Source organism: Mesoplodon densirostris, chromosome 3 (assembly GCF_025265405.1).
Source record: "Mesoplodon densirostris isolate mMesDen1 chromosome 3, mMesDen1 primary haplotype, whole genome shotgun sequence".
Classification (NCBI taxonomy): Eukaryota; Metazoa; Chordata; class Mammalia; order Artiodactyla; family Ziphiidae; genus Mesoplodon; species Mesoplodon densirostris.
The window spans coordinates 129,404,702-129,425,644 of NC_082663.1; the positions used below are offsets into that span (position 1 = coordinate 129,404,702).

General features: G+C 56.0%; 1 protein-coding gene across 11 annotated transcripts in view; it reads left to right on the forward strand.

The window, feature by feature from the left end:
* Positions 1–20,897, forward strand: part of TCOF1 (treacle ribosome biogenesis factor 1) — a 39,736-nt gene extending 18,839 nt beyond the window's left edge. For 3 of the 11 annotated variants that reach the window (XM_060093636.1, XM_060093642.1, XM_060093643.1), the window contains 14 exons: positions 1,515–1,652; positions 1,845–2,030; positions 2,158–2,364; positions 5,588–5,695; positions 10,197–10,380; positions 11,782–11,918; positions 13,473–13,586; positions 13,897–14,143; positions 14,611–14,696; positions 15,238–15,418; positions 17,353–17,901; positions 18,588–18,685; positions 19,434–19,477; positions 20,506–20,897. In XM_060093636.1, coding sequence (XP_059949619.1) covers positions 1,515–1,652; positions 1,845–2,030; positions 2,158–2,364; positions 5,588–5,695; positions 10,197–10,380; positions 11,782–11,918; positions 13,473–13,586; positions 13,897–14,143; positions 14,611–14,696; positions 15,238–15,418; positions 17,353–17,901; positions 18,588–18,685; positions 19,434–19,460 — 2,262 coding nt within the window. In that variant the 3' untranslated portion in view covers positions 19,461–19,477; positions 20,506–20,897. Of the gene's footprint in view, positions 1–1,514; positions 1,653–1,844; positions 2,031–2,157; positions 2,365–5,587; positions 5,696–10,196; positions 10,381–11,781; positions 11,919–13,472; positions 13,587–13,896; positions 14,144–14,610; positions 14,697–15,237; positions 15,419–17,352; positions 17,902–18,587; positions 18,686–19,433; positions 19,478–20,505 lie in introns of those variants that run through there. The other 8 variants (XM_060093638.1, XM_060093645.1, XM_060093640.1 and 5 more) reach the window with 6 other exon arrangements.
* The last annotated feature ends 46 nt before the right edge of the window (positions 20,898–20,943 follow it).

The following is a 20,943-nucleotide window of genomic DNA, read 5'->3' on the forward strand; positions in this document are numbered from 1 at the left end:
CACTGTGCCACCAGAGAAGTCCCTGGAATCTTAGATTTTTGATTTTAGCTCTTTCTTTCTAATGTAAACATTTAAAGCTATAAATTTCCTTCTGAGGACTGCATTAGCTTTGTCTCATGAATTTTGAAAATTTTTTTTTTTTTTTTTTTTTTTTTTTGCGGTATGCGGGGCTCTCACTGTTGTGGCCTCTCCCGTTGCGGAGCACAGGCTCCAGACGCGCAGGCTCAGCGGCCATGGCTCTCGGGCCCAGCCGCTCTGTGGCATGTGGGATCTTCCCGGACCGGGGCATGAATCCATGTCCCCTGCATCAGCAGGCGGACTCTCAACCACTGCGCCACCAGGGAAGCCCAAAATGTTGTATTTTAAAATTTTTATTCTTTGAATGTATTATTAAGAAGTGACTTAACTTCCAAATATATGGAATTATACAGATTTCTTTTTGTTGTTGATTTCTGATTTAATCCTGTGTGGCTGGAGAATATATTTTGTATGATTTCAGTCCTTTTAAACTTTTAAGACTTGTTAGGTCAACTTAGACTTGGTATCTTTTGTTTTGTTTTTGTAAGTCTATGTAAAAAACATTATTCCCCTCTGGATGACTTGAGTTCCGTGCTGCTAACCACCTTAGCCTTAGTCATACATAGTCCATGCTTTAGAGAATTTTCTTTCTTCAATTCATGACTGATAATTTATTTCACTTGGTCCCATGCAAATGAGGGAAGCTGGGTTGTAGGGCATATCGCTGTTCAAATTACATCTCTGAAGGAGACAGGGGCCTTGAGATGATGCCAAATTCCTCATCCGATTTCACATTAGCAAGGCTTGCTTTCACACTCTTATCAAGGATTTTGCTCTTTGTTGCTCTTATGTCTATAGTTCTGTCTATAGACTCTGACAAGCTTTTAGGGGATTCCTTGAATATCAGTTTAGTTTAGGTTAAGCTGAAGAAAACCTCAAACAGCAGTGGTTTTCCTTTTTGTTCTGCCATCCTGAGTACTTGGCTCCCATTTCATAGACTAAGATGGCTGCTTGAGCTCCAGCTATTACCTCAGCATTCCAGGTAGCAGAGAGGAAGGAGACACATTTCCTACGTGTGTAAGAAAGTCAAATGTATGCTTGACTTACATCCATTAGCCAGAAGTTAATCACAGGGCCACCTAGCTAAAAGGGAGCCTGGAAAACACCTTTGCTCTGGGTAGTCTTATACTTAGCTAACAGTAAGAAAAGTTCTCACAGTAATAAGTTTGAGTGCTTATTGTGTGCCAGGCACTGTGTTAAACACTGGAAATCTCCCATTTAATTCTCACCCTCCCTATGGGTAGGCCTCATTTATTCCCATTTTATAGAGGAGGAAACTGAGGCCCAGTGAGGTCGAATGATTTGCCCAGGTTCACACAGCTATTACTGGAGGAGCCAGAACCCAGACTCAGGCATCTGACTCCAGAATTAGCATTCTTGGCTACCTGCTCTATTGCATCCCACCTCCTTTCCATAATTCCCTTTTCTCCTTCCAGGTGAAGACCTCAGTGAAAACCCCTCAGACCAAAGCAAACCCAGCTGCCACCAGAGTGGCTTCAGCCAAAGGGGCAGCATCAGCTCCTGGAAAAGGGGCTTCTGCAGCTGCTCAAGCCAAACTGGGGTCCCCAGCCAAGGCAAGTAGGACCAGCGCCAAAAGAGGTGCCAGGGTGGGATGGAGAGGAGGCCAAGCAGTGGCCCCAGCCTGGACAAGGGCCCTGCACAAGCGGGAGTGATCTCCCCACTGCCATGCCCTGGCTGGGGCTTCACTTAAGGGGAACTGTGCTTTCCTCTTCCTTCCCCAATACTGTTCCCTCCTCATGATTCAGGTAAAGCCACCAGCAAGAGCCCCCCAGAGCAGTGCCGTCTCGGGCAGGGGCCAGGTGTCTGTGCCGGCTATGGGGAAGGCACTGGCTGCAGCAGCCCAGGCCCAGCTGGGGCCGGTCAGGGGCCCACAGGAGGACTCGGAGAGCAGTGAGGAGGAGTCGGACAGTGAGGGGGAGGCACCCGCTCAGGTGAGCCCTGGGAGGGCAGAGAGCAGCCCTGTGCTTCCTCTCTGTGCCAGGAGCTGCCCACAGCACAGCTACACATGCCCCATCCATCTCCCGTTGCCCTTCCCTGACTCCGCTTCTCTCACTCCAGGCGAAGCCCTCAGGGAAGACCCCCCAGGTCAGAACTGCCTCAGCCTCCACCAAGGGGTCCCCCAGGAAAGGGGCTGCCCCAGCACCCCCTGGGAAGGCAGGAGCCCCAGCTGCCCAGGCCGGGAAGCGGGAAGAGGACTCGGAGAGCAGCAGCGAGGAGGAGTCAGACAGTGACGGGGGGACGCCGGCAGCTGTGCCCCCAGCCCAGGTGAGGCCTCATGAGGAAGCAGCTACAGTGCCAGGCCTCTGAGCCACCGACTGCCACCTACTCCTGCATCAGAACGTGGGTTCAGGGCCAGGTGAAGAAGGAATGAAGACCAGATTAAGGCTCTGACCCCAGGATCCTTTCCCCCAGCTGCTGTCCCCCATGTCTCCTTAGGTGAAACCTGCTGTAAAAACCCCCTAACCAAGGCCTCCCTGATGAAAGGTGTCCTATGCACTCCCATATCTACCAAGGTCTCCACAGCACGAGTGGGCACACCAGCCCCATGGAAGGCTAGGCCAGCAACTCCTGCCAAGCCCCCAAAGATGTTACAGAGGGCCATGAGGAGGCTTGGACTGTGATGCAGGTACCATGAGGCCCTGGGAAGCTGGAGGAAGTCACATCCCTCACCTGGGCCTGGCGCCTCCTGTAGGCATGTGTATCTCTCAAGGAGAGCTGTTCTAGCTTAACGTGAAGCCTGGCAAGTGGGGAGAGGGAAGGAATGAGCAACCGACTTTTATCTTGACCATTTTCCCTCTGTCTGCTTGCACAGAAGTTCAGGGTGACAAACTCCAGGACTCAGACATGTGATGGAAACGACGGGCTCAGGCCTGGTAGGGGTGATAGATGGCAACTGACATGGAGCCTTGGTGTCAGGAGAGACAGTAGGGAGTGGTGGCAGCTAGGACAAACTGGAGAGCCCTTGTCTCATCTAGAAAAGCAGTCCCTGTCAGCTTCAGCCAGTTGTGACCTGGTGGAGATGGACCCTTTGTGAGGCCAGATCTTCATTTCTTTTTTTTTTAATTAATTAATTTATTCATTTATTTTTGGCTGCATTGGGTCTTCATTGCTGGGCGCAAGCAGACTCTAGTTGCGGAGAGCGGGGGCTACTCTTCGTTGGGGTGCGTAGGCTTCTCATTGTGGTGGCTTCTCTTGTTGCGGAGCACAGGCTCTAGGTACACAGGCTTCAGTAGTTGTGGCGCACGGGCTTAGTTGCTCCACGGCATGTGGGATCTTCCCGGACCAGAGCTCGAACCCGTGTCCCCTGCATTGGCAGGCGGATTCTTAACCACTGTGCCACGAGGGGAGTCCCTTGATCTTCCATTTCTTAAGGGAAGCTGGAAATCCCTATTCCACGCTGAGCTCCAGCCCCTCCTAAATTTCTGTTTTCTTCATGAGTAAACAAGCACCAAGAAGTGTAAGTGCTCCTAGCACTAACTTCTCTGCCTTCAGTGCATCAGACCACTACTGAACACGCTGTCTTACTGATAGGGACAAAGGGATGAAAGATGTTGGCCCTGCCCTCAAGGAGCATATAGTCTGTAGGGCAAGACGAGGTGACCAGATTATTGGAGAATGTTCTGGTTGTGCTCTGATGGTGCTGGGAAAACAAGTGTCTGAGAGGCCAAACGAGACGATTGAGCTGAGCTTGGAGGAAGACCTGGGGTTCCCTAGACACAAAAGTAGAGACAGACCCTCCAGGTTGGGGAGGGGAGTGTGGAAAGGGAGGGGGAATGTAAAGTCAGGTAGGTTCAGTAAAGGCCAGCTGTCCTGTAGGCAATAGTCACTTCTAGTTGCTTGTTACCTGTAACATTTATGGGGGCCTAAATGCCAGACTAAGACACAAGGGTCCCAGCCATGTTTTGGACTGTGATGCTTTTTGTAAAGTTTCTTTTGTTTGTTTTTTATTTTTTTTTTATTTTTTTTATTTTTTATTTTTTGGCTGCATTGGGTCTTTGTTGCTATGCTTGGGCTCTCTCTAGTTGCGACAAGCGGGGGCCACTCCTCGCCGTGGTGCGTGGCCTCCTTATTGTGGTGGCCTCTCCCATCGTGGAGCACAGGCTCTAGGTGCGCGGGCCTCAGCAGTTGTGGCTCGTGGGCTCCAGAGCGCAGCCTCAGTAGTTGTGGTGCACAGGTCTAGCTGCTCCGTGGCATGTCATATCCTCCTGGACGAGGGCTTGAACCCATGTCCCCTGCATTGACAGGCAGATTCCCAACCACCGCACCACCAGGGAAGTCCCTGTAAAGTTTTAAACAGGTTATTGTATCAGTCGGGACATCCTAATCTGCAGGAAAAAACAGCTACTTCACAAGCACTTAGATGCTAAGGGGATTGGTTATCTCATTGCACGATGTTTCAGGGTAAGGTGTCTGTAAAGGTGGTTCCTTCAGCTCAGCATCATCAGTGACTCAGATTTCTTCTGTCTCTATGCCTCAAGTGCCTCATTGTCACAGCAGGGCTGCAGCATCTCCTAAAGAGCTAGGAAATCCCCCAGTTGACTTCCCCTCCCCTTGTCTCCTTGACCAGATCTAAGGCATGTGCTCTGCCTGCCTCCTGCCACCCCCCAAAAAAGTCACTCACTGATGAGAGGCCTGCAGTTCCTGTGATTGGCTAGAAGAAGGAGCCACCCTCTCCAAAGCCTGTGGTGGGGACCCCCAGAACAGAGTCAGGGTTCTGTGAGCAGGGAAGCCATGGGGGCGTGGCTGTTGCAGTGTGCATTGTAGTTGATTCTTTTTAAAAATTGGGAAATACACAAATCAGGATCTCCTAGCTTTTCTTAAGAAATTGGAGGCTCAGGCAACATGGGTCCTGCTTTTCTGAGTGGTGAAAGTGGGGCCTTCGCACCAGTAGGGAGGCCCAGAGCTGCCCTCTGCACCTGCCTGGGCTCCCCTGAGCTGGTCACCAGCAACGCCTTGCTGATTAATCACTGCTCTCCGAGTCGTCCTCTGGCTCCTGACGGCTCTTCCCAGCCAGCCCGCCCCCCTATCTACGCCTGGCCCGGCAGGAGGGGATAACAGCCTCTTGGAGCACTTTCAGCCAACTCCTGCTTTTAGCTGGGGCTGTGACAGCCAGGTGTGAGCTGTGCTGGGGCCACTGGCCCCACCCCTGCCACCTTGTCCCGGGCCACTATCACCTCTCATTCGGATGCCCGGCCAACAGCACACCAGCCCTCAGGTTTTAGTGGTGTCTGACTCACACATCCCTTGCACATTCAGAGTCAGCTCTGGAGGAAGGATAGACGGAGTGGAGACCTGTGTTCCCAGTGGCTGGGAGGCATGCCGGGCCAGCAGCTGTGCCCCAGCTGCTGTATATAGGGGGGTCATGCTATCTTCCCCGGAGACTGAGGGTCATTGCTCGCTGGCCATGGTTTCCCCACCCCGGCCTCTCAGTTTTGCTTCCCCTCGGCTAACAAATGCCCCCTCACCCACCATATGCTTGTCCCGTCAGAAGGAGGGCATCTCCAAAACTGCCAGAAGCAAGACCCTGGCCCCAGCGCCCCCGGAGAAGAAGGCAGAGGGGTCCTCAACCAGCAGTGATGAGCTGCCAGCGAGACAGGTAGGCCAGGCCTTGTCTCTGAGGACCCTCAGGCTCAGAGCTGGGCAGGGGGCCCGGGCATGGGGGCAGATCTGTCCCACTTAAATAGCACTTCCCAGTTTCCTGGGCTCTTTCTTCTGTTTTAACACGTTCATCCTCACAATAACCCCGGGAGGCAGGCAGCAGAGCCAAGGCAGCAGAGCCAGACGGTGTAGGGTCAGAGCCGGCTGCCCCGCCCACCATCTCCAAGGCCCGGGCTCGCCTTAACCATGCTGAGGCCCGGCTGTTTCAGCTGTGAACAGGCAGGGTGGCAGTCCTGCTTCCCCGCTCTGCATGCTGGCGCAGGTACACAACGTGCCGCCCGACAGGGAGGGCCTGTGAATGCAGGAGGGCACGTGGTGGTGCATCAGGAGTCAAGGCCCAACAGCTTGAAGTGATTTCCCCAGACTCCTGTGACCCATAAAGAGCCAAGGAAGGGACAGACGCTGATACCCCGGCTTCCTGTTGGGAACCGGGAGCCTTCTCTGCAGGGCCTGTCAGAATCCCACAGGCCTGGTCCCAGACCGCCCTCACGTACCTGCGGCCCATCCTCACACGCTGCCGGCCGTCCTCCCCTGACTCTACCCCAAGCCCACCTTGTCTGCCCAACTCCAGAGGCCCACTTTCATCTGGCAGGTGTCTGAGCTTCTTTGTGAACCCCAGGCCTCGCCTGCGGCTGGCACTGCCCTTTGTCCTCCTCTAGCCCCAAGTTCCTAGAAGGTTCTGCCAGGCCCTTCAGAGATGCTGGAGCCTGCAACCCCCAGACCAGTGGGTCTCCTTAACCAGCTCCCCTTAAGGACTTTGCCTGGCGGTCCAGTGGTTAAGACTCCGTGCTTCCCATGCAAGGGACACAGGTTCCATCCCTGGTCGGGGAAGTTCCGCATGCCACGCGGTGCAGCCAAAAAAACAACCAGCTCCCCTTAGATATCATACCACGTGCTAATCAGTCCATCGGTAGAGTCAGATGCCATTTGCATACCCCCAGTGCTGGGGTGCTCACTGCCTTTCTCTCCTTAATAGCCTAGATTAGAAAAATAACCATGAGCAGCTCCATCTACCATTGGTCACTTCCTGAGTGCCAAGGACTGTGCTAGGCCCCGTACTTTCATTATTCTGTTTAATCCCCACAACAGACCTATGAGGATAGGTGCTTCTTTTATTCCCATTTTGAGGAGGAAAGAATGAGGAGTTCTCACCCAGAGAAGTTGGGTGAGCTGCCCTGTTGTCACAGGGCTGTAACAAGGGGACAGACCCGGTGTTTGAACCCAGGCTCTCCGCTCCCTGGCACTACCCGACACTCCCCCTCCATGGCAGGAAGGAAGCAGGGCTTGGAAACTGCCCTCTGGCTCTCTGGAGCCTTTTGGAGCGTGCCCCCTTCTCTGAGCAGGATCGAAACAGCTGGGAGGGAGGGGGCCACTTCGCCCTTCTCTGCGGGGGTGGACTAACACAATTAATATGAACATCATGCTTAAACTGAACCATTTAATTGGTACGTTAGTCCTCAGTATTCTGGAGTCCCTATTGAAAAAGAGAAAAGAAAAAAGTCGGCACTTTGTGCATTCCCCGGGAGGATTCAGGGAAGATGGCACAGCTTGGGGAAGCTGCAGCCTCCTCCTAACTGGGGGATTTTTATCTCCTTAATCCCAAGCTCACTAATTATTATTATTATCGTTATTATGCATTTATCAGGCACTTCTCTGTTGACGAGTTTCACTGTTTTTATTATTAGCCCGTCCGTGCGGGAAAGGGATTGATCCCAGGGTGGGGGGCAGAGCCCCAGGCTGGGAGGCAGAGGGGATGTGGTCCATTCCCAGGCCCCCTCACTGTGCCTCAGCCTCCCCCCATGCAGGGGGTGGGGCCTCCCCCCTTTCTCTGAGGGGCACCTCAGGGGGTGGTCGGTGGCTCAGCCCTGCTGTGCTGGCATTAACCCCAGGCCAGGGTCTGTGCTGGGGCCTGGGGTAAGTACCAAATTAAAAAGACAAGGCCCTGCCTTCAGAGTTTCAGGTTGAGTCAGAAAGGAAGAAGAGACCTGTAAGAAACTAAATGAGGGTGTTAAATCAGAGACTTAGCATGGTTGGTCCTGGAAGGAGTTCCTGTCTGGTGCCTGGAGGACTAGCTTCCAGCCCTGGCTCTTGACACCAGTTTGCTGGTGACCCTGGGTGGGGCCACTTGCCCTCGCTGAGCTTCAGCCTTCTCAACCTCTGGGGTGAGATTCCCTGGGGGCTGATGAACCATGGAGGCTCCAGGCCACATCCCTGGGAGTGGGATTTCTCATCTCCCTGGGGTGGAGTGGGCCCAGGATCTGCTAACCAGTCCCAGGCAGTTCTGGGAGAGGCTTTGGAGAAGTGCTGCCGTCCAGAGCTCGGGTGCCTTCATGGCCATGTCCCTTGGGGTCAGCAGCCTGGGCCAATCCGCCCGACCCCTGCTCTGCCCCAGACTGGAACGAGGGCACTCTTGTGATGCGCTCAGCTGTGACTTCTAGAAGGCCCCTGGGTTTGGTCCTACAGGCGTCAGACCCTGTAGTAGGAAAGGAGCGCCTGCATTCCCTCTGGGCCCTCACTGCCCAGCACCTACACGGGGCATCCAGCCAGATGTTCGGGCTGCTTCCATTTCCAGTGCGTCTTTTCTGACGTGCCCCAGAAAGAAGGCCCTTGTCACCCCTGTGTGTACTGGGCAGACCAGAGGCCCTCCGGTGTGTGAGCCCAGGCTGGGGTTACTAACAGCCCTTTCAGCAGGTGGGAGAGTGAGGCCCACGAAGCTCAGGGGCTGGGCTACAAGGTGAGGTCGTGGCAGAGGTGGGATCAGAAGTGCATCCCACATACCCCTGGGCAGCACAGCCCTCCTTCTGAACCCTCCTCCCAGTCCAGGGCTCAGCCAGGGTCCCCCTCGTGCCCCGGCCCCCAAAGCCAGGCCCCCTGCCCAGCCCCCAGCCCAGGGGAAGGAGGGGTGCACGGCGTGGGCAGGTGGAACAGGGAGGAGGCTTCTGCTGCGGAGCTGCTTTTAACATCCCAGACGCTATTGTTTGCCTCAGTGGGCTTGCTGCCTCTCTTCATCCCCGACAATCTGTTCCTCTGTCTTCTCACATATATATAGATCCCCCCTCCCTCAACTGTAAGCCTTCTCCCACTTTCCATCTTCTCTCTTTCATCACATGGGAAGGAAGGCTCTGGAAGTGGCAGATCGGAGCAGCCATGGGGGAGGCCGTTTGGCAGGGGTAGGAAGGGCCCAAGCCCAGCAGAGCTTCCCCCCTTGGGCGGGCCCCTTTCTGCTTTCCTTTTTACTTTACCTCTCCCACAGCACCCTGGGAGGAGGTGGAGTCAGGCTTGGGAGATGGGCAGAGACCTGGGTCCCAGACCATGGCCGTGGCCGTGGGCAGCTCCCGCCTGCTGCCCTCCTCTCCCTGTGGGGGTGGGGCTGGGGCCAGAACCCAGACCAGACCTGACCTTTGGGGACTGGAAAGTAGGCTCCCCAGATGCCCTTCTGTGCAGTGGGCATACTCACTGGAGCTGTGGATCCCAGGCATCTGTAGAATACCAGGTGGTGCTGCTTTCTTTCTCTCTGTTTCAGTGTCTCACTGGGAAATGCAAAGCATACCCACAGATAGAACAGTGTACGGAGCCCCCAAGTACCATCCCCAGCTTTGGTAGTTCTGAACTTGTGACCAAGCTCGTTTCATCCAAACCTTCAACTCACTTCCCCAACACCACTGAATCCCCCTTTTTTTTTTTTTTTAAGCACAATCTCTAAAAAGTTGACCCACCTAGTCAGTGTCCCCATTTCCCCAGTTGTCTCATGAATGACGTTTTCTATATCTGGCGTGGTCAAATAGGAGTACATGTAAGAGCCACACACTGTACTGGGTCCCTTTGGTCTTACTCTGTTGATTTTCCCTGTGTAGTTTATTTGTTGAAGATACTGGGCCGATGTAGTTGGGTTGCTGCGTCCTGGCTGCACCCTCAGGAGGCGGCATCAGACTCTTGGGCATTGGGGCAACTAGATTGTGAACAACTCCCCGGGTGAATCATGTATTACAACCAGGCGACTGAGGGGGGCGCTGCTTGGAGCGCCCCATGCGGCAGGTGTCTCTGAAGTCAGCCAGAGGAGGGAAGCTGAATTGCACGTTCTGGCCCTGACTCTGCTTCCGCTGGGCCGTGTGACCTTGGGCAGCTCTCCTCCCCTCTCTGGACTTGCGGTTTTCCCATCTGTATGGTGGAGCTAACGCTGCTGACCTCAGGGGTTTATGTGAGGGTCTGATGGGCTCCTGTGAGCTGTGAGGTGCTGTGCGGGGTCTTAGCGGGTGCGTGGGCTGGGAGTGAGCTGGGAGTGCCCTGGGCAGCTAGGATGGCCTCTGACTGTGCCCAGCCACCCCAAGCTCTCTAGACCCCTTGCCTTATAAAACCCTCCCCTACCCACCTTCCCCTTCCTCTTCCCCTGGCCAAGCCTTTAATCACTGGGGGGGTGTGTTTTGTTTTTGTTTTTCAAGGTGATTAAAACCCCTCTGATTTTTGTCGACCCTAATCGTAGTCCAGCTGGCCCAGCTGCTACCCCCGCCCAAGCCCAGGCTACAAGCACCCCGAGGAAGGCCCAGGCCTCAGAGAGCACACCCAAGAGCTCCTCTGAGAGTGAGGATGAGGACGTGATCCCCGCTACGCAGTGCTCGACTCCTGGTGAGCACAGGCCCACTGTGCAGGGCTGACTCCCCTGCTGCAACTGCCACACACATGCACACACACCCGTGTGCACACACACACGCACACATACCCCCACTGGGCTGGCTCAGGAGAAGTAGCTGCTGGGGCTTCTCTGTGCTGGCTCCAAAGGCTAGAACCCAGACCAGAGGCTAGAAGCTGCAGGGACCAGGTTTGTAGTATAAGGAAGAGCTTTGTAACAACTGACTGACTGAACATGGAGAGGGCTGTGAGGTAGTGAGCCTTCCATTCTTGGTGGCATGTAAAGGGGGGGTTAGGTAATCCCTAAACAGAGACATGTAGGGAAGGATTCCTGGAGACAGGACCAGATCTGGTATTCTTTGACTTACTTTTTTTTTTTTTTTTTTGCGGTATGCGGGCCTCTCACTGCTGTGGCCTCTCCCGTTGCGGAGCACAGGCTCCGGACGCCCAGGCTCAGCGGCCATGGCTCACGGGCCTAGCCGCTCCGCGGCATGTGGGATCCTCCCGGACCGGGGCATAAACCCGTGTCCCCTGCATCAGCAGGCGGACTCTCAACCACTGTGCCACCAGGAAAGCCCTTCTTTGACTTTTGACAATCTGTGATTCTAACAGTGATAGCAAGAAAATGTTTAATTACTATTATTATTACTAGAACACTTTTTAATGAAGATATTAATACCTGATCTTGGTAGGCTAATTAAGAAATGCAGATTAGCACAAAAGGAAAAACCTCACTTGGAATCCCACTGTCCAGAATAATTACTGTTAACATTTTACAACTATTAACTTTGCAAAAACCTAAGATAACGCCATGTGTTTTTAGTGAGGCCACACTGTACATACGCTCAGTAATCTTTATTTGGTATGTTGTGACGTTACATATTTACAGCATGATGTCTGCTGGCTACAGAGTGGTCACTGGGGTGGGATCCCGCAGTTCGCTTAGCCAGAGCCGCGTTGGAGGAAGCTGAGGGTTTTGTTTGGGGTGTTTGGCTGTCATGAACAGTGCTGCAGTCAACGTGTGTAATTGAGCCTCTGCACATGACCAAGGCTGTCCTCGAGAGACTTACATGCGCGGAGAGTCACGTTTGGCTCCAGTGCTCTGCCTGTTGCTCAGGAGGAGAGGCCTGGCCAGTGGGGGGTGGGGGCGCTGAAGGTGGGGAGGGGCCGAGGAGGAGGCCTGGGGTGACAGCCACAGCAGTCGTGTTATCTCCCTGTGATGTGGAGACAGTGGCAGATCCTGCCTGGAAGGCTCGGGAGGGGATTTAACGGGCTTCTACCACACAGGCCCCGGGCACTGCGCCAGGTCCCCAGGATGGGCTGAGAGATTGGGTGTTGCTCCTCTGGGGAGGCCACGGGCTCCTGTGCCCTGACGCAGCCCCTCCCGCTCCGTCTCAGCCATTAGGACCAGCGTGGCGACTGTGCCCACGGCCCACCCCAGGGCAGCCCTCAGAACCAGCATGGTGGGGGCCGGCAGCAGTGAGGACACTAGTCGGGTGTCTGAAGGCAAGAAACAGGAGACGCCAGCCACTCAGGTATCCGACGGGCCAGGGGGCGCTGTGCGGGCTAGCAGGGCTGAGGGATTCCCTCCTCTGCCCCCACTTCCCCACAGGGCTTCTGGGTGGCACCGCAGTTGCTTTCACCCACACCCTCGAAGCCAGAGCCTTTCCTGGCCTGGCCGCAGCCCTGATCCACGCTCCCAAATTAGCCTTGTGTGATCTGGCACGTGGCGCCCAGGCAGAGTCAGCCCTGCTCCCTGAGTCCCTCAGCAGCTTTTTCAACAATGTCAGGCCTTTGGTTTGTTTTTTTCTCTCCCGGTTTGAACAAAAGTTTGCCCTTGTCAGTGTTTGTCATAGTGACCATGAGCGTTCTTCCCAGCCTTCACGGATTTCGGTGCATTTTTATGTATTTGGTCCTTGCTGGACGTTAAAAACCGGGCAGGGGAGAGTTAATGGCTCATCACTCAAATGATGAAACTGAGCACCGCGCCCTCAGCAAGAGGGTCAAGACGTGACCAGGATCAGGCAGGGTCAGAATCGGGGCTCCTGCCTCCCAGTCCACTGCTCTTGGGGCTGTAGGGTTTGTTTCCCTGACCCCTTGTGCCCGCCCCTTTTTGCTGAGAAGGCAGGAGGAGGGAGAGCTGGGGAGGCGGCAGCAGGACTCGGGCACCTCCACTCAGAGGGGCTCATCACGAGCTACAGCTCAAAAAGAGCTTCCTGGGAGCATGGGTGCTGAGTGGGTGGCTGGTGTGTGGTCACGGCACCCAACAGCCTGCATCCATCTGGCTGTTCAGCCAGCAGTTGGTGCTGAGCATCTGTCCATGTGGGACACTGAGGATACAACAGGAAGAAGACAAGGAGGGTCCCTGCCCTCGTGGAGTTCCCAAGGCGGGGGTCAGCCATTAAACAAGGAGACCAAAAGTTAAAGTACTCACCAACTAGGGAACCAGGGGATGACCTGCTTTAGGAAGGATGGGCCGGGGTGGCCTCCCAGGGGAGGCAGCACTGAGGCTGGAGAAGCAGCCAGGCCTGGGCGAGCTGGGGAGCCCTCCAAGCAGGGAGACCCAGGTGCAGGGACCTCTGGGGAAGCACTTGGGGGTTGGAGAGCTGGAAGAAGCTGGGGCGGAGGGGCCAGGCCTGAGGCCTGGTGAGGGCCGCGGGGGGCCTGGAGGTTTCAGCGAGGGATCACACCCAGGTCTCGTTCCGTTCTCTCTCCTTGGCCGCTGCCGTGTGTGGGAAGCAGGAGTGGCACCAGGGAGACCGTTAAGGAGGCTGTTACAGCCGTGAGGCTAGAGGCTCAGATTGAGTGGTGGGGCCTCCGGTGGAACCTGAGCTGCTTCCCCGCCTGGGCTGGGAGCCGTCTTTGGACCTCTGAGAACGCTATGATTAGCTCATAACCTGAAGCCTGGCACCATTTTCTGCCCAGATGGTGGCGTTGCCCCTTTGCCCCTCAGTCCTCCACTCCAGCCCCAGGTTCCTCTTGCAGCTACAGGTCCCCCTCCACCCCAGCCAGACAGGATCTGACCAGGCTGTGGCTTGATGGCATCCCGGGAACCTGGGAGTCTCAGGGCTGCCTTTGACTGTCCACAGGTAACAAAGAGGAACCCAGCTCACCTCCCGCTGACCCAGGCTGCCCTGAAGGTCCTTGCCCAGAAAGCCAGTGAGGCCCAGCCTCCTGCTGCCAGGACCCTGTCTTCAAGTGGGGTGAGCTGGGGAGCCGGGGGCCAGGCCCCACTCTGGAGGGGATGGTCATCAGAGACCGCAGAGGGTAGAAGGCAGGGCCCAGGCAGGGGCCTGAGTCCCAGCACCAGCACTTAACCAGCACTGGCCTTAGCACACGCACTTAACCTCCCGGGCTTCTGCTGCCCGTCTTAGAGAGTTGTGGGAGGATTAAATGAGGCCTGTGTGCGAAGCAGCTAGCACGGTGCCTGGCCCTTAACTGAGGTGTTCAGTAAGCACCAGATCTTATTTCCCCTAATTTTTCCTTTCACCCTTTCTCCTCTCACCAAATTAGACCGACAGTGCTCTGGGAACACTGCCCATGACGAGTCCCCAGAGCACCCCCGCGCAGGCCAGAGGGGCCAACAAGCTCAAAAAGCCTGAGGTTCCTGCAACCCAGCGGGCCATAGCCCCTCCCTCGGGACGCCCCAAGGCCAAGGCCCCTGGGACCTCAGGTGACAGCAAGGAGAGCAGTGGCACCTCTTCAGGGAGTGAAGAAGATGCTGAGGGGCCCCAGGTGGCCCCATTGACCCACAGGCCAGGTGAGGGTCCTGGGAGGAAAAGGCTGGGGGACCTGGTGGAGCCCTCGCCTCAGGCCTCTGCTTTGTATCTCCACTTGTTCTGCGACTTTGGCCTAGCCATCCCACACAGGGTCTCAGTTTACCCAGCTGCACAACCCCATAACAGAGTTGGTCCACATGATGTTAGAGGCCTTCCTACTCGGCTGTTTGGCCACTCCCAACTTTTTGGTATCAAGCTCCCCTAACTGAGCCCCCAGAATCCCAGGGCCATGCCTCCCTTGGGAATTAGAAGGTTTTGGCATTCAGGTGTCTCACTTGGAATGCTGTGAATAGCCGTAGACCTTGGAAGGGAGCAGATGAAGCCTTGGGCGGGAGGGTGAGGCACATACACAGGGACCAGGCCATCCTGGGGCCCTCCTGAGGGCTCTGGCCTGTCTAGCTGGCACAGGGTACCTGGGACTGCCAGTAGGATACCTGTGCTTCTCCAGTAGGCCCAGCCCCCTCCAGGAGGGAGACCTTGGTGGAAGAGACCACAGCAGACTCCAGCGATGATGAGGTGGTGGCACCTTCCCAGGTAACCACGAGGGAAGGGGCTGGCAACCTTGGGGGCCTTGGGGCAGGAGCCCCAGGCCAGGCTCTTGCCCACCTATGCAGTTGTAGGCCAAGGCCACCCCCTGGCTCATGGGTCTGGGCTCTTCCTTTTCCCGGGGGCCCTGGGCAGGGTCCTGTCCGTGTGGAGCCAGGCTGGCTTCTGCCCCGAGGCCCCTTTTCAGCATAGAGTCGTGAGCAGCAGACTCTTCAAGTCTATAGACAGGGCTTACCTTGATTTAGGTGATCCCCATATAAAAACGCTCTTTAACAGATGGGATTTCTTTTAAGGTTATCATCTGTACGTGGCAAATGCTAGTGCTTTTCTGTTTGCATTAGTAATAAGAAGTTTCTTTTTTAAATGTGCCTGTTAAAACTATGTATTAATTAAAATAGTGCAGGAGGTACTCACAGAGGGCTGATGTGCCCACCACCCAGTAGGGCTGGCCCAACCCTCGGGGTCCCTGTGTTGGTGTCCTCATAGCAGGCCATGCACTGCTGGGCCTCTTCACACTGGGCTTCTTCAGTCTCTCCTCTCAGGTTATGTGACCCCTGGGCTGACTCCGGCCAGTTCCCAGGCTTCAAAGGCCACTCCCAAACCAGACCCCAACCCCTCGGTTTCCTCTACTCCGGCCACCAGAGATGCCCCGGACTGCAAGCAGGAAGTAGAGCCCCAACAAGCAGCAGGCATCATGTCCCCTAAAACAGGTGAGTCGAGGGCTGCAGGAAGGACGCAGCAGGATGTGGAAGGACAAGGCAGGGGCCCCTTCCCCTCCCTCAGGAGCCGTCCCACCAACATGGTCCTGTCGCCAGCAGGGCCTCCCCAAGTGAGGCCTGGTACCCCTGCATCAGGCCTGGAGGTGCTCATCAAAGGGCAGGGGCCTGCGCCCGGGGGACTGGCTGCTGTGGTCTAGGGCAGTCTGGAGGTTGGGTTATCCAGCCCTGTGGGATGCTGGTGCACCTGGTAGGGTGACCCCTGCCTTAGAGGAGATGCACCTTGACTTTCAGGGCAGGCCTTGGCTCTCTCTAGCTGTCCATGTTGACTTTTCTTCCTAACAGGTAGGCTCATGGTGTGCGGGACATCGGGACTCAGGGTTGCTCAGAGAGAAGGTGGGGCCGCGTTTGGAGAAGTCTTCAGCACGTGGCGATGACCCCAGGCTACGGACTGACGTTCTCTAAAGCCTCAGACGAGCCCCTGGCCTCTGTGGACCTCAGTGCCTTAACCAGACAGGGAAGGGGTTGATGCCTCCATTGGTGTCACGTAGAAAACGGCACATGTGGAAAATGGTCACGCAGCGTTTGGAGGGCAGACTGGAGTGCTCAGGTCACCTGGCCTGGGCCATCAGCCACCGCTGACTGTGCCAGTGCTATGGGACATTTAGAGGGTACACCTGGGACAGCTCTAGGGGTTCCCCGGCCTTGGTGTCCTAAGGTGTTTGGTAGACAGGAAGTAGAGGGGTGGGCTGCAGGGGGAGAGGTTGCCGAGGCACCCGGTGCCCTCCTCAGCTCCCTGCTCTAGCCGACTCCTGTCCTTGCCAAGAAGCACCAGAGGACTGAATTGGGCCTCCGTCTGTCCTGCGACCCCCTCTGCCCACCACCCCTGGCCCCCTAGGGCTCTGGAGCCAGAGCTGCTGCAGGGCCCACTGCACACTGCCGGGAACAGCCCTTTCCTCCCCACGTGGAGCCAGGGCCAAGCCACCAGCACCTCCCCAAGCCCAGGGTGTCGGCACACTTGTGCTGTGAGGCCCCGAATGGAGCTGAGACCTGCCAAGTCACCTGTGAGGTTGGGGCGGCGTCAGGACATACGCTGAGTCCCACATCCCCCAGTCCCTGGGCTTTTCGTGCAGCTTGCCTGGTGCCGGGTCAGCAGAGGAGTCATTGCTCACTTTTTTCCCCAGCGTTCTTTTTGTGAGAGGCGGGTGTGACAGGGAGACATTTTAGAGGGGGCTGTGGAAGGTTTTTCACGCGTGTAGTCAGCATACAATTATCAAAGGAGAGCAGAGGCGTGGAAAATTCTAAACAAAGGCTGCAGCAGGAGTCGCTCTGGCAGGCAGTAAACCTGCTTAGTCAGCCCCCATGTGCATGTTCACTGCACCCAGCACCCCCAGGCCACGCCACCTGGACCCTTGACCACGGAGGGCCTGGGCCCACTGTGTGCAGGTGGGTGTGAGTTGAATGACTGCATGGCCTTCGCTTTTATTATGAATCTGTGATTTAGATTGGGGGTGAGGGGGCTCACAGTTCATCTAACCCCTCATTTTACAAACAGGGAAACTGAGTTTGGTTGTCAGACCCAGAACCCAGGTCTCCTGCCTCCCAGTGCTAGACTCCTGACTGGTAGATACTATCCCTGTCCTGACGGTTAGATTCTTTGATTTGTTGGTAGATTTCAAGCCCATTGATGAACATTCTGGAGTTAATTCCATCCCCAACCTGAACTTGAGTTTTTAGTGTGAGGAGACAAGAAAAGAGCTCTAAGTTAGAAGCTGGCAGCTGGCCGGAGACCCAGCAGGGCCCCGCCGTCCCCCTCTGTACTGCACCAGAGGAGGTCAGGTCTGTGCTGCAGCCCCTTGACTTTCATTCCACGAGAGGTCTATTTCCTGATTCTGTCAGATCCGTGACCCCGGGTCTTCTCTCCATAGGCAGAAGAGAGGCTAGCGCCACACCTCAGAAGCCCCAGAAGACCGGGAAGGGGCCCAGGAGCCCCCAGGCCTCCATGCTGGCGCTGCAGAGCGACATCACCCGGCGCCTGCTGAGTGAGCCCTGGCCCCTGAGTGAGGCGCAGGTGCAGGCGTCGGTGGCGAAGGTGTTGGCGGAGCTGCTGGAGCAGGAGAAGAAGAAGGCTGTGGGTGCCGCCAAGGAGGGCAGCCGAAAGGGCCGCCTGGGCAACAAGCGGAAGCTCTCCGAAGACCAGACGGCTGCCGGTGCCCCCAGGAGCAAGAAGAAGAAGCAGCTGGCGGCTGGGGATGGTGGGGAGCGTGCGGTCTCCCCAGAAAAGGCCCCCAGGACTTCCAAGGGGAAATCCAAGAGAGACAAAGCGAGTGGTGACATCAAGGAGAAGAAGGAGAAGGAGTCTCCCGGCTCCCAAGGGGCCAAGGAGAAGCCAGAAGGGGAGCCGGGGAAGGTGAAGGGTGAGGGGGGAGACCAAGGCAACCCAAAGAGCAAGAAGGAGAAGAAGAAAGCCGACAAGAGTAAGTGCCCAGTGCAGCCCCGGAGCGCGTTCCCCAGCCCCGCCGAGCACTGTCGGTCACCTCCCGGGCAGGCAGCCTCCAGCCAGCACAGAGATGGGGCTGAGAATGGCTTGTCCATGGAGGGCAGGATGGGCAAAACCAGAACCAGGTGCCAGAGCACAGGGACCACCACTGCTGAGAAGGTGCTCACGGCTCCAGGGCTTGTGCCCACGGAGCCCCGAGCTCCCTCACAGCAGCCACTGCTGCGTGCACTTGCAGCTCAGGCCCCTGCGATCCAGGCTCCTGGACAGCAGCCGCCCCTCAGCACGCTCTGCGACTCCGCATGCGGCAGGGCTGCCTTAACCCTCACTCCGGCCCTGTACGATGGGTGATAACTCATTCCCATTTACAGGTTGAAAGGGTCTTTTTAAAATAAATGTGTAGAAGTTTTACAGAGTGAGTTCAAGGAAAATGGTAATAGTCCAGATGGTCCATGGATGGAGCGGAAATCACGAGGCTGGCCAGAGGGCCAGGGCAGGTGGTCGCAAAGGCCTACGGACCTGTGCTTTGATGGCTCCCCACGGTGTGGGGCATCGGGAGGGGAGAGCTCCAGGGCCCCTGGAGACCCGCCCCCTGTGTCTCTCAACATTGACGCCAACATTTAAGACTAACACCTGTTGTTTAGCAAGTTTACTTTCTTCCCTTAGAAAAAAAAGACAAGGAAAAAAAGGAAAAGAAGAAGAAAGCAAAAAAGGCCTCAACCAAAGACCCTGACTCACCATTGCAGAAGAAGAAGAAGAAAAAGGTAGAGTGAGTTCCTGAGGAGTCTCAGGCGCAAAAAGGGGGCCCAAACCCAGTCCCCAGGGTGAATGTGATCAGCCCCAGCCTCTGCATGTCAGGGTAGGGGTTCGTGTGGGCCAGACCTGGTCCCTGTGCCCCTTCCATTCTCAGGGTCCAGAACGGGGGCTTGTGCGTTGTGATACACTAGAGAAGAGCTAGGGGTGGGGCATCACCCTGAGGGGCACGAGGTCTGTGCACATGGGCACCATGGAGTGGCCCTATCTTGCCTGTGAGATAGAAGGATATTCTTATGACAGGTGAAGAAAGCAGAGCCCCCCAGGTGGGCAGGGAGGCCAGGTAGGCTGTTGCAGGTTTCCAGGTGAGAGGAAACCTTCTCTGGGATGTGTGTGCCCCAGCGGGCAGGGCATCCCCACCACAGAAACACACAGTCTGCTTCGTGCATGTCAAGGGCTGATTGCCTGGCCGGGGAGCCCTCAGCGCCTTATACTCAGGCGCAGTTCTCACCGTGGCCAGCAGGGCTTCAGCTGTGGTCAGAAAAGCTGAGCATCTGCTGCTGCAAAGTCCTGAGCTCCTTCCTCCAGGGCACACGGGGCGCCATCCCTACCCTCGGGATCTCTATATGCCCAAAATCTGTTCTGGGGGAGCCACGAATCCTCAGGAGACAGCTGTCACATCCCCTCCTGGTGGGGGCAGCGTGGGTGGGGAGGTGCTTCAGGTACAGGAGCCTCTCATACGTACTTCTCTCTTCACAGAAGAAGACGGCAGAGCAGACTGTCTGAGGGACACCAGGCGGCAGGTGCACTTCCTGACCCGGGAACCCCTGCTGACCATCTGCTCCCCGGGGAGAGTGGGAGGGCAGGCCCAGCATTCACCATGGTTCCGGGGAGCTAGACTGGGCTTCGTGGGTAGGCCCTGAGGGGAAGGGGGTTTGGAGAAAGAGGTTGCATTCCTCAGGGTGAGTGGGTGATGCTGGGAACCAGAGCTGTAGAATCAGAAGTGTCCGGGACAGTCCTGGCATTGACTGACACTGAGTGTGCAGTGGGAGGTGGGCACTGGTCTGGTGCTTCTGTACATGAGGATAAGGCTTGAGGTCAGGGACAGGTCAGTCTCTCCCTTGCCACTGCCAGTTCCTTTTCCTTATGATTTTGTAATTCTAGGGCATTTGCTCATGGGAAGGAAGATGATTTGCTCAAAACAAGCCATTCTGGGCCTCCCTGGTGGCGCAGTGGTTGAGAGTCCGCCTGCCGATGCAGGGGATACGGGTTCGTGCCCCGGTCTGGGAGGATCCCATATGCCGCGGAGCGGCTGGGCCCGTGAGCCGTGGCCGCTGGGCCTGCGCATCCGGAGCCTGTGCTCCGCAACGGGAGAGGCCACAACAGTGAGAGGCCCACATACCGCAAAAAGAAAAAAAAAAAAAAAAAAAAAAAAAACAAGCCATTCTAATGGCTCTGTGCTTCCCAGGTAGTGGTGAAGTGGTTAAGTGATCTGCCTGGCTGAGCTGGCCCCAGCCTGCTGTAAATGGGGGTAATACAGGCCTAGGCTGGTAGTGAGGATTCAGTGCAGTTAATTAAGCTCTAAAGCACTCAGCCCAGTTCCTGGGACATGGTCAGCACTGACAAGTATCCACCGTGGTTAGTTAATGCCCCTCCCCTGCATAGGAGATGCCAGATTTTGAGTTTGTTCTCCTTGGTGGAGAAACAGGTCAGGAAGTGTGACGTTTCCTTCTCCCAAGGATTTCTTAGCCAAGCGGTGGCCAGCCCCGTGCCTCTTCCCTCTGCCCACCAAGGGTTGGAATTGAATTTTTAACTTCCCCTCCTTCCCCAGAAGATGATGGCCAGCTGCGGTGTCCATGCTGGCCAAGCCAGTGAGCCCTGCAGAGAGGCTGGTCCCGGGAGGAGGAACCACGCCCAGCTCCCGTGACCTCCACTCACTGACCCTGGCCTGACTTCTGTGCCGACAAAGGATGCCTCGTATGGACATGTACAATACATATATATATTTTTTAAGTGACCTGCCCCTCCCTTCTCAGACCCAACATGCCCAGAGGTCTCGGGACTTTCCACTTCTGCCCTGCAGACCCAGTGAGGCTCAGCCTGCGACTCCTTCCATGCCCCTGGTCTCCAGCTATGCTGAGGCTTTGTCCTCTTTTTGTCAGTTTTCTCCCATTTTGTTTGTGTTTTTTGTAATAACTCAGAAAATAAAAGACTTGAAGGAAAGGTGCAAGTTCCCATTGCATCTGGGGCAAACGTTTTGCAATTGGTT